Genomic DNA, 12437 nt, shown 5'->3' on the forward strand with positions numbered 1-12437 from the left:
AGGAGTGATAAGAGGTTGACAAGTGACAATATATAGTAGTCTTTTATTAGAGTAGTAAGATATATATATATATATATATATATATATATATATATATATATATATATATATAGGGAAATGATCAAGAGAGAACTCCTACTTAGAGAGAGAACTAGAGAACTAATAATAAAGTATTTTTAATTTTATTAAAAAAAATTTTAATTTTTTTTTCTTTCATCTTTCTTATATGTTGTAATTCTTCATCAAAAAAAATATAAAAACAAAAAAAAACGTTGTAATGCATATATGCAATACGTCGACTTTTTCTTAATGCATATGTGCACTAGTGTGTATTTTTATATGTGCAATAGTGTTGACTTGCATATATAAAATTGTTTGTATTGTATATGTACAATAGTGTTATATTATATACAAAAATAAAAAAAAAATCGACATAGTGCATATGTGCATTAGTGTTGTATTACATATATGCGATTATGTGTATTACATACAATTATTAGTGTTGTATTTGCATATATTCAATAGTGTGTATTGTAAATGCAATTATGTTGTATTATATGCAATAAAACATTATTGTATATATGCAATAGGCATTAGTGCACATATGCACTACACCAACAAGTTTTTTTATTTTTATTTTATTTATTTTTTTAAGTATCAATATCATCTTATTATTAGGAGGAAAGAAAAAAAAATCACAATATATTTTTTTTAAAATAGTTAAAAATAATTATTTACTAGTTCTTTAATTCTCTTTTTAAAAGGATATATATATATATATATATATGGTGAAAATCCTAAGATAACCCTTTAAGAATTGAGAACTTTAAGAATCATTTTGAGGTACAAAAGAACCCTTTAAAAACTTAAAAAAAACGAAAATTTTTAACAAGTAAAAAAACCAAAAAAGTTTATTTTTCATCACAATTTAAAAAAAGCACCTTAATTATACACATATGTATATTTTATTTAATCTTCATTTACATAATGTACACATATACATTATCATTTATCTTAATTGTAAATATGTGTACAAAAAATAACTTGTATAAAATTAAAAGAATATGTACTATACATATATGTATAATTTTACTAAACCGATATTTAAAAAAAAAATTGAAACCGGAACGGAAAAATAAAAAAACTTTTTTTATTTTTGCTTTTTTTTATTTGTTTTATTATTTTTTTTAAAATGAGTTTTTTTTTTCCAAATCTTAAAGTTCTTAATTTCAAAATAGTTCTCACATGATTTTAATCCTATAATTAAAACTGTGCATAAATTTAAAAAACAATAATAAACGAGCCAAACTCGATTTTAAAAAATAACGATTCATGAGCCGAACTCAAGCTTTCATAAGTCAAAACGAGTCTTGGCTCGAGCCCACTCACGCTCATGCCTGGCTAAATAAATTCATAAGCTTAATGGCCTGAAATCAAAACTTAATCAAGACTCAAGAACACACATGCCTTACTAAGAAACAACAATATTAAATTATACCAAAATGACTAAACTTTATGTTCTTCCTGGGATTATACAGACAGATTCATCATTCTTGAAGTCTATCCCACAAAAATTACCCAAATTCAAAAGAATCAATAATGATCAAATTAAAAAAAAAAACTTTTTTAAAATCACTCATTAGGCTCCAACCCTTTTGTATCTACACACATTCACTGATAAAAACATTCCACTTTCATCATCTGTTTCGTGTCTACTCTTCGGTTATCGTATTCCTCAGTCACAATCCAACCCGCAAACTTCTAAAACAATCCCACCTCGTTCCAAAAACGGGTTGATCCGGACCCACAAAAGCGAGAAAATCGAGGCCAACAAAATAGACCACACAATGAGAATAGTCGGAACACTGTTTTGTTTCCCCATCATACCTTTAAGGAAAGGGTAAAGATGTAAAATCACCCATATAGCGAAAAACAGTCTCCCGAAGAGCGGGCCCCACGACTCGTACCCGTTGCTAATGGCATCGGATATGCCCACAATCACACCGATTATGTTGATGATTAAAAGGGTTAATGGCGGGAGTAATAAGGTGGTCCATTTGAATAAATAAAGCTCTGAAAAGTCACCGTCGTCACCGGCTTTTGATGTGACGGTAAAGTTTGTGTTGACTCCGGCTAAGACTTTTAGGAGACCTTGGAATAGCGCGAAAAGATGAGACGAAACGCCACCGATAACCCAAAACTGCTCGTTTCTCCATAGATCGTCGATCCCAACACCGCCCCATTGGATTTCTAAAATACTTGTAACCGCGATCGACAAAAACATGAGCATGAAGAGAATGCTGGCGTAATTACTTATCTGTAAACGACATAATAATCTCGTCAGCATTAAGATCAGTTAAAGAGTTTGTTGTAACTAATAATAATGCATAGGTGGCCCGTTTCAACCCGTTTTACATATATATAGGTCGGTTCACACATTGTCACGCTTAATCCTAACGCGCCAAAAGAGCTTAAAATAAAAATTGTAAACCAAAAAGAAATATTATATCATCTTCTTAAAAGGACTAATATTATCACTACTTACATACTAAAGTTTTTGTGCCCCCAAAAACCGACATGGGATTAAAACCGAGCGGGTTCAGTCAAACTGGGTTCGGGTCAAAACAGGCAAGTTTATAAAAACATCAAATTGGTCGGGTCAAAACGGACTCTAACCATATACATTATTAAAGTTGAAACTTTTTCTTACCTCAGGGACAATAAACTTCCCGGTGAGAAGACAAATAGCTGGAAGTGTACAATAAGCAAGCAACGGAACCGATGTCAATGGATAAACAACCGAGTTTATATACGAAAACCGTTCCAACGGTTTCAAACCGCACCCATAACCATACCAAATCGGGCAATGTTTGCTAAACAAGATTTCAACTGACCCAAGGGCCCACCGAAGAACTTGGTGAAGACGGTCCGAAAGATTAATAGGAGCCGAACCCTTAAATGCAGGCCTCTTTGGAATGCAATAAACCGATCTCCACCCGTGACAATGCATCTTGAAGCCCGTTAAGATATCCTCTGTAACCGAACCATAAATCCATCCGACCTATTTTTTCAAATAATAAATAGTTATTCATAATTTCATAATTATATCATAAATAACATAGTTGATATTATATCTATAGACAAACCGAAGGTTCAGTGAACTGTTTGGCTAAATGTACGTTTATTTAATAAATGAAGGACCATGAACAAATGTTTTTGTTTATTTAGTTTAACAAAGGGAACATGAACACATGTCTCATTCGTTTACGTTCGTTCAGTTAAATTCGTTTAGGTTTGTGTGTCCCGTTTCTTTCTCCTTATAGTACAGAAATATGACCCACAATACGAAAATGACCAATGAACTAAACAACTTAAAAATTTAACTTATTCTTGTTTATTTCGCACACCTCTTTACCCCATTCGGTTTTATCTTCATAACCACAACTTATAACATGAATGGCTTCTTTCAACAGTGACGCTGACGTGGCACCCGGAGGAACGCCTCCATCTTCCAAAAGCGTCGAAGCGATAAACACGGGAGATTGACCGAATTTTTTCTCAAACTTGATTTGAGGCATAAGTGATGACTTTTCACTATCTATTCCTACAAAAAAAAATATATGTTTATTATTTTATTTTACACTACAAAAATAAAAATATACAAAATTTGGGTACCCTTTATAAAACATTGAGCGTACCTTCAATTCCTTCTTCGATATTTTCTAGCGCGTGTACTTGTTTGGGAGGGTCTTTGTTCTTCTTGCCTCGTGTTGACTTTTCCTTTTTATCCTTTGACTTTCCTTTGGCTTTCTTCTTTCTTGACGAACAACAACAAAACAACCATTTAGGCAAGCAATTGCACGTTTTCCCGGGTGCTTTTTTCTTAGGCGGGGCATCGTAACCGTACAAAGCTTGTCTCCTAAACACGCAACCCGTTCCAACGTATATCGGCCCTTGAATCCCATCAAGACCTTTCATATTAATCTAAACACAAAACAAAAATAAAAATTATTACTTATTATGAAGATTGACTTAAAAAAGTCAAATACTTCGGTCCCATCAAATCTTACATCGAAGAACACAATATTGCGATTTGAGTATCGATCGTGACGATCGATCCCGTCGAATCTTTGAGGAAACTGAACGTAACAAATCTTCTTTCCCGATGTGGGGTCCATCAAGAAACACATAGATTCTCTTAGTGCTTTACTATTGTTTATGTAGTGATCACAATCGACATTAAGCATATAAGGTGCATTTGAAATGACGGCCGACACTCGAATCTTCAAAAATAACACAAAAGTTAGAAGCTTTACGCGAAAATGAATTTTAAAAATGTAAAAACACAAAATAAATAGCAAGAATCAAGAAAAACTCATACCAAAGCATTCATGGCACCGGCTTTCTTGTGGTGATCAAATCCGGGCCTCTTTTCACGAGAAACATAAACGAGACGCGGTAACTCGTTTCCTTCTATGTCATGGACACCATTATTTCCAAGAAAAACCTATTTTCATAAAAAAATAACAATAATAATAATAAGTCAAAAGAACAATATTAATGTTAAATTATATTAAAATCATTCCAAAAAGTTGGCAAATTATGTCTTTACCTGAATCATTCCGGGATGATCCCTAACATCATTCCCGGGCCATGGAGTACCGTCTTGCATTGTCCATCCTTCTTCTGGAACCTTCTGTGCCATTGTTACGAGCCCGTTTATTCTTACCTTAAAATCTTCATATTCTCTCTGTATTTCAATAAGTTTCAATGAGTTTATAGTAAATGCATACCAATCACCAAAGCAAGAAAAAAAGAAGCTTAAATGGTCAACCTTTTGACCAAGTATTTGACTTTTTGTTACAAAGATGCAAAAGAATGATCAAATTCTAAAAAAAAGGTCTTTTTTTATACATGTGTTGCCTTAACGTCCTTAAAAATGGTTTTTTTTAATCCTATTTTAAAATCTTTATATTCCCTCCGTGTTTCAATAGGCTTAAATTAGTACATGTCCATCACCATAGCAAAAAAATAAAAGAAAATAAATAAAATAAAAAAGAAATAGCAAAAATGGTTAACCTTTTGACCAAGTATTTGACTTTCTGTTAAAAAGATACAAAAGAATGATCAAATTGGACAAAAAATGGTCTTTTATGTGCATACAAGAAAATGTAGTTTTTAATTTCTGTTTTTGCAAGTCAATCAATATAAAGTCAATATCTTTGACCAAAAAAGTTAAATATATTCTTACTTTCATGGCACGGCGTTCCCGGACAAACGAGGGGTGTACTTTATCTTTAAGATAATCAACTTTTTCAGCAAAATACCACTCGGGAGCTCGCGGTTCTATGTTAAACTTCTTGCAAAACGGGACCCACTTTCGTGCGAATTCAGATGTTTCTGAGAGCGCTTCAAATGTAAGCATGGCAGCACCATCATCAGAGACGTAACAAGCCACCTTGTCCACCGGATAATCCACCGCCAGGATAGATAGCACCGTGTTGGCGGTAATTAGTGGCGGTTCTTTCATTGGGTCCACCGTACTCACAAAAACGTCTACCGGAGCTAATTCAGATGGTTTTCCCTCTTTTTCATACCTGATACAAATTTTCAAATAAATTTAATCTATAAAACAGATAAATAAGTAAAAGTGGAAAAGGGCGGGTCGGGTTGGACCGGACCACAAATTATTTAGGTCTTTTCTTTTGTTGATATTAAAAAATAGTTACGGTTTTAAGTCTGGTTAAAAACTGTAAAATCTATATTTTTTTACAATGGCAATCCAATTTTTCGATATAAAATGATTTAGTAGATTTTAAGTGTTCTTTTAGACATTTTAGAAGAGTTTTAAACTTTTAATCTGCTCAATTCATTGAACTTATTTTTTAAACATTGTTCATTTGAACTGTTAAATAATATCTAATGTTTTAACTTTTAAATAAGATTATAAACAAAAAACCATATTATTTCAATGATCACTAAAAAATTAAATACAAATGCTTTGCAAGGTTTTAAGCCTTTCCTAATCTCATTTCCATTAGTAATATTTCAATCTTAGCTATTTGACCATTAGGAGGTAGACCCACATACCTTAGTGACAATCGGTCTAAGTATGTTTCACGTTCAATCGGGAACCATTTTGGGAATTGGTCAAATATCCATGATACCGCGAACCAAATCTCACAAATAACCGATATGAGCCACAAGGCGTATGCATCGTTAACGGGGTGTAGGATTCTATAGTGGAAAAAGAGACCAAGGATCACCATACGAATCAATATCACCATTCGGTATGGATTTATCTTGCTTGAAGGAATCGGTAACTTTCTTGAAAGTGGTTGCCTTCCCTCATCCATCCTATGCATATATAACATATAATAAGTTTCTATAGATTTAAATAAATGGCATCCTACTAAAAGCTTGCAACTTTAATACATATATACACACACAAACATATACATACATACATACACATATACATACATATATGTATGTATACAGATATACACACACATATAGACGCACATATATACGGAGTGGGGATTAAATGAGACAGTAGACATTCATGAGAAGCAATCTAATATACACACATACATATACATACATACATGTATATATATATACACGTATAGATGCACATATATATGGAGTGAGGGTTAAATGAGACAGTAAACATTCGTGAGAAGCAAAACTAATACACACACATACATATACATGCATATATACATATATATATACACACACACACATATAGACGCACATATATATGGAGTGAGGATTAAATGAGAAAGCAAACATTCATCAAAAGCAAACCAACTCATCAATCTTGTAACATTATTCATAACTTTACAATTTACAAATTTGCTAAAATATGTAATGATGTGAATCAAAGTTACAAAATTAGTGAATCAATTTGCTTCACATGTTTGTAACTTGATCGTAAGCCCGTATATACATATGCATATGTATTGTGGGCCCCTAAACTTTAGTCAAACATTTGACTCGGGACATAGTTTACTTTAAGTTGCTAGCATATATAAAATACCACAATCATAAAGAACAAAAGCAATAACATAATAATTTGTAATCATATCAATCAACACACGTGTCACAAAAGTTGCAATTGTCGTGAGATAAGAGGAATCTAACAAATTATTAAACGCAATGATCATGAAGTCGCTTTCAGCTAAAGCAACTTGTTTTTTAAACGACTCTATCAAAACGTTAGAGGATTAAATTAACGAGCACTAGTTATAACAAAATCATACTGAAAAAATGCACTTACTTTGGTATATCGGGATCGTCAACATCTCCATCATTATGACCACCATCACCTTGATGTTTAACCATTTGTAGTTTATCATTTTGCCTTCTTCTCCATTCCTCCATTCTATCTTTCCATGCAACGGTTCCGTACCCGTAAACCGCCAAATCTTTCTTAGGATCCATGGGTCGAGGTGGCACTAAAACGTACAAATCCAACGATAAACATATAGAAATTAATCTACAAGTTAAAAAAAATTGAAACTTTATACTAGCATAAGTCAAATACTTACAAGAAACCGTGGAAGCAGTGTCAGAAAACGGCATGGGATGAACACGCTTTGCTCGATTCATAAATGGTGGGACGATTAAAGCATGCTTGTCAGCCGATATCCCATCATCCTATAATAAACAAACATGGTCATATTAAGCTATTAACCAACAAAAAACTCAAAAAAATTTGACTTTAACCATATACATAAAAATCATAAATCTTTGATTTGACCAATGACCCGACCCTTTAACGGTTTTTGTATTACAAAGAAAATAATGCCATTATAGTAATAGTTCAATACCTCTTGACCATAAGTAAGAAGAGGGATCTCGGGCTTTAGAGTGGCGCCATCCACCTCAGAACCGGCAAAACCGGCACTATATGGGCCCCGCCCCATATTATGGTGTGAAGAAAGAACCGACTCGGGAACACCGTTTGCAAGATCAAACTCATGGTCCAAATCATCAAATCCTTCTTCATCTTCATCACCATCAACTCTTGGACTCCCTAACCACGATCCAACTTATTAATTACACAATCTTGAAATTTGACTAAAATTTGACGATAAAGAGACGATTTTTCCTACCTTTGATCCGTTTAAACCGAGTTTTGCATTGAGGGCAAGATTGATTACCCTCTCGTCTTTCGTATTCATAGCAAGGTCTACATATTGGAAAAGCACATTCGTTGCAAGCAACAAATGGCTCACCGTCAACTGTTATTTCGATTTCGTCACCACAAATCTGACAGATCTGCCCGCTTAATTCTTTTACAGATGTCACCTGTTTAAAGAAATTAAAGTCAATTTCGGATCAAGATATCATATACCATTAATAAGTTTTCATCTAAAGTCAACTAAGGCCATAGATCTAATATAAATGGAGCTTCAAGCAAGCAAAGTGACAACCTTTATTAAAATACACATCAAATCTAACATATGTGCAATGTTTCTTATCCAAAAGGGTAATTTCTTGAACATAGTTCAACCCGCCGACAGGAATAAATACAAAAATAAGGTGTAAGTGACTGCAAAAACTTGAAACCAAGAATCTCAAATGCACAAATTTAAGTTAAATTCAAGATTTTGCAAGTCAAGCAACAAAATTGAATCAAGATTTCAAAATCAGTCCTACCCAATGCACAAATTTAAGCTCAACAATTCAAGATTTAACAAAAATGAATCAAGATTTAAAACAAGTCAACATCCCAAATGCACAGCTTAACAATTCAAGATTTTCCAAATCAAGCAACAAAAAATTGAATCAAGATTCCAAAACCAGCAATCCCAAATGCACAAATTTCAGCTCAAATTCAAGATTTTGCAAATAAAGCAGCAAAATTTAATCAAGATTTGAATCCCAATTGCACAAATTTCAGCTCAAATTCAAGATTTTGCAAATAAAACAGCAAAATTTAATCAAGATTTGAATCCCAGTTGCACAAATTTCAGCTTAAATTCAAGATTTTGCAAATCAAGCAGCAAACTTTAATAAAGATTTGAATCCTAATTGCACAAATTTCAGCTTAAAAATCCAAGATTTTGCAAATTAACCAACAAAACTGAATCAAGATTCAAAACCTACAATTCCAAATGCACAAATACTAGCTTAAATTCAAGATTTAGCAAATCAAGCAGCAAAATTTAATCAAGATTTGAAACTAGTCAACATCCAAATGCACTAATTTCACCTTAAAAATCCAAGATTTTCCGAATTAATCAACAAAACTGAATCAAGATTCAAAACCAGCAATCCCAAATGCACAAATTTCAGCTTAAATTCAAGATTTTGCAAATCAAGCAGCAAACTTTAATCAAGATTCGAATCCCAAATGCACAAATTCCAGCTTAAATTCAAGCTTATGCAAAATCAAGCAGCAAACTTTAATCAAGATTTGAATCCCAATTGCACAAATTTCAGCTAAAAAGTCCAAGATTTTGCAAATTAACCAACAAAACTGAATCAAGATTCAAAACCAGTCATACCCAATGCACAAATTTCAGCTTAAATTCAAGATTTAACAAAATTGAATCAAGATTTAGAACAAGTCAACATCCCAAATACACAAATTTCGGCTTAAATTCAAGATTTTCCAAATCAAGGAGTAAAATTTAATCAAGATTTGAATCCCAATTGCACAAATTTCAGCTTAAATTCAAGATTTAAAACAAGTCAACATCCCAAATACACAAATTTCAGCTTAAACTCAAGATTTTGCAAATTAACCAACAAAATGAATCAAGATTCAAATCCCACTTCAGATAACCAAAGACTAATATCATGGAATCAAACTTACTCTTCCAACTTCATCAGCATTGATTAAAACAAACTCATTCCTATTATGCGAACCTGCCACAAGCCTGCCTTTGGTATCCATTAAACCTCAAATCCACACACACACACACACTAACTTAACACATAAAACACCTTCAAGCAACACACACTTGAGAGATACCCATCAAGAAAGTAGAGGGCTTTCTCTCTCTAAAACTAAAACAAACCACGTTTATATATATAAATATATAAATAACCCACAAAAGATTTTAATAAAATAATAATCAATTGGTAGGTTTGATTCCTTTCTTGATTGAGATATTAAGAACCCAGTTGGGAAATTAATTATTTTATTAAAAAATAATTAAATAAATTAAAAAAATATTGAAAAAATGTTTAAAAAATGTTAAAAATCAAGGCTTTAAAATGGGGTTTGTGTTGAATAATTTGTAGAGAGAGAAAGTGTAATAAAGAAGATGATAGTAGAGAGAGAAAGTAAAAAAGAGTTAAAGAGTATGAGTTGTAATATGAGATGAAAGTGGGACCCACCGTGTACGGTGGTTCTTGGAGGGTCCGACGAGGGGCAAAATGGTAATTTTGATATGGGTTTTTTATAAATATGAAGTTATGAACACCCTTCGAGATTTAAGTGTCGGTGGGTATTAAAAAAATATTAAAAAGAACTAAAAAATATGATAAAGATTGGATCTTTAAGTGGTGTACGGTGGTTCTCCGGCGCCGGCGACGGCGGCAGCACGGCGGCGGCACGGCGGCTGAGTGGTGGGGTGGTGGGGTAGGTTATAATTTACACACACATAACATAAAGATTTATTTATTTAATTAATTTATTTATTATTTATATACATAGATATATACATAAATGATGTATGTATAGGTTAAATAGACATTACACATAAGAGTTGGAGCTTAAGACACAATTGGGTCACGTGCATTCCATGTGGTTTATTTTTATTTTAATGTGTGTTGGCGACTCCTTCAAATAGGCTACTGTTAAATTTACCAGATTAGGATATACTCGCTTTTTTATCTGGAATATACCCTCACTTAAGGCCAATGTTGTAATAACTGTTAGGCGCTAGTCGGGTGAATTAACGATTAATCGAATTAGAATTTGTATGTAAATTTTTAAAAATACATATATATTCCGAATTTTGTATATAAAGTTGACCGTTTAGGAAAAACGGAGATTAATTGGCTACAAATCGGTGGGTTAGGGACTAGTGATTAATCGAGGATAAATCGATGTCTAGTCGGAATTTTTGCAACATTGTCTAAGTCCAACGCTCATAAACATTTGACCAAAGACACGGGATTGCGATAAGGTAAAACTCGTTCAGTTCAAAAATTTAACAAGTAAACGCTACCTAATTACCTAGTCTTACATTATCACTCAAAATTAAATAATAGAAGCAGAATTGAACCTAGACCACATTATTTTTGCGATCCATGTGTCTAGAGCTTATAAGACTCAAGTTTTTTTTATTTTATTTATGCACACAATAATGCATCATAAATGCATGTACAGTGACACAGTGCAGTTATCATATGCACCTACCATGGTGACAAATTTTGTATTATTTAAAAATAATTTATTTCACATTATTGCTACTCTAAATAAATTGATAATATTGATTTTGTGTTAACACCAAATCAAGTTCAAAGATTCGTTGAGCTACAATCAAACATTATTTTTTCCTTGTATGATCTTGAATTAGAGTATTTTCAAACGATTACAATACAGTAATAAGTAAACATACAACAAGCTGTATCGTGAGCCTTATCTTGAATAGTAAAACAGATCATACTTAAAGATAAGTTTTGGATTATAAAATACGTATATAATATAAGTTTATTTAGGATACAAATCTATGCTATTAATTGGAGATTAAAAATAAATAATCGGTCACCTACCAACTACAAAACTTTAACATCATAAAATGATTTATTACGCTTTAAAAGTTATTTGATACGGACGTTCATATATATTGTACGTGTGTTGTGTGGTATATGGATCATTCACATGTCTATTTTGATATAAATCATAGTATTTATGAACGTTGTTCCTACAAGTTGATGTTGAATACCATTTAATATCATTATAATAATTTAGGAATATGTTACTGGTTGAGTATGTAATTTAATTGATATTTCAAGAAATTGGATGTTGTTTCTAAAAGTTGATGTTCATGTATGAAATTGGGATTGCATAATATGTGTTAGAGGTGCACAAACCGGTTCGGTTTGGTCAACAAAAGTTAAAACTTATTTATGATTGGTTTTGTTCGGGTTGAAACCTGTTTTTTTACCAGGTTACTATCGGTTTCGGTTCAAGTTCTGATTGGTTTCGATTCGGGTTTTGACCGGCTGGCTTTGGTGGAACAAATTACCAACTGGTTTCAAACCTACGGTTTCAATCAGTTCTAAACCATTTTCTATATAATCAGTTTCAAACTGATTCGATTAACCAAGTTATTTATCCACCTCTAATACGTATATTATAATCATATTTTATTTTCGGGACAAGTCTATGTTATTAAATGAAACTTTAATGTCATAAAATGACTTATTATGATTCAAAAGTTATTTAAAATGGAGATGCATATATT

General features: G+C 32.3%; 1 protein-coding gene across 1 annotated transcript; it reads right to left on the bottom strand.

Moving 5' to 3' along the window:
* Positions 1-1474: 1474 nt before the first annotated feature.
* Positions 1475-10139, bottom strand: LOC143552891 (cellulose synthase A catalytic subunit 5 [UDP-forming]-like). Its single transcript, XM_077043006.1, has 14 exons — positions 9833-10139; positions 8124-8319; positions 7839-8044; positions 7557-7665; positions 7286-7463; positions 6091-6357; positions 5252-5597; positions 4613-4750; positions 4382-4507; positions 4071-4283; positions 3699-3984; positions 3408-3604; positions 2711-3061; positions 1475-2317 (listed from the first exon to the last, which is right to left on the bottom strand). Exons 1-14 carry the CDS (start codon positions 9911-9913, stop codon positions 1736-1738), a joined length of 3276 nt encoding a protein of 1091 aa, XP_076899121.1. The 5' UTR covers positions 9914-10139; the 3' UTR covers positions 1475-1735.
* Between the last annotated feature and the right edge of the window lie 2298 nt (positions 10140-12437).

This window comes from Bidens hawaiensis, unplaced genomic scaffold (assembly GCF_021521415.1).
Source record: "Bidens hawaiensis isolate Kalapana, Puna unplaced genomic scaffold, B.hawaiensis_p1.1 tig00017043_1, whole genome shotgun sequence".
NCBI classification, from domain to species: domain Eukaryota; kingdom Viridiplantae; phylum Streptophyta; class Magnoliopsida; order Asterales; family Asteraceae; genus Bidens; species Bidens hawaiensis.

What these genes read in the sequence shown, in the direction of transcription:
- LOC143552891 (XM_077043006.1), bottom strand. Translation starts at nt 9,913, where the DNA reads ATGGATACCAAAGGCAGGCTTGTGGCAGGTTCGCATAATAGGAATGAG. An exon ending in ATGCTGATGAAGTTGGAAGA is followed by an intron (nt 8,320 to 9,832) that starts GTAAGTTTGATT and finishes TTCTTTAAACAG; the next exon opens with GTGACATCTGTAAAAGAATT. An exon ending in TTCTTACTTATGGTCAAGAG is followed by an intron (nt 7,666 to 7,838) that starts GTATTGAACTAT and finishes TGTTTATTATAG; the next exon opens with GATGATGGGATATCGGCTGA.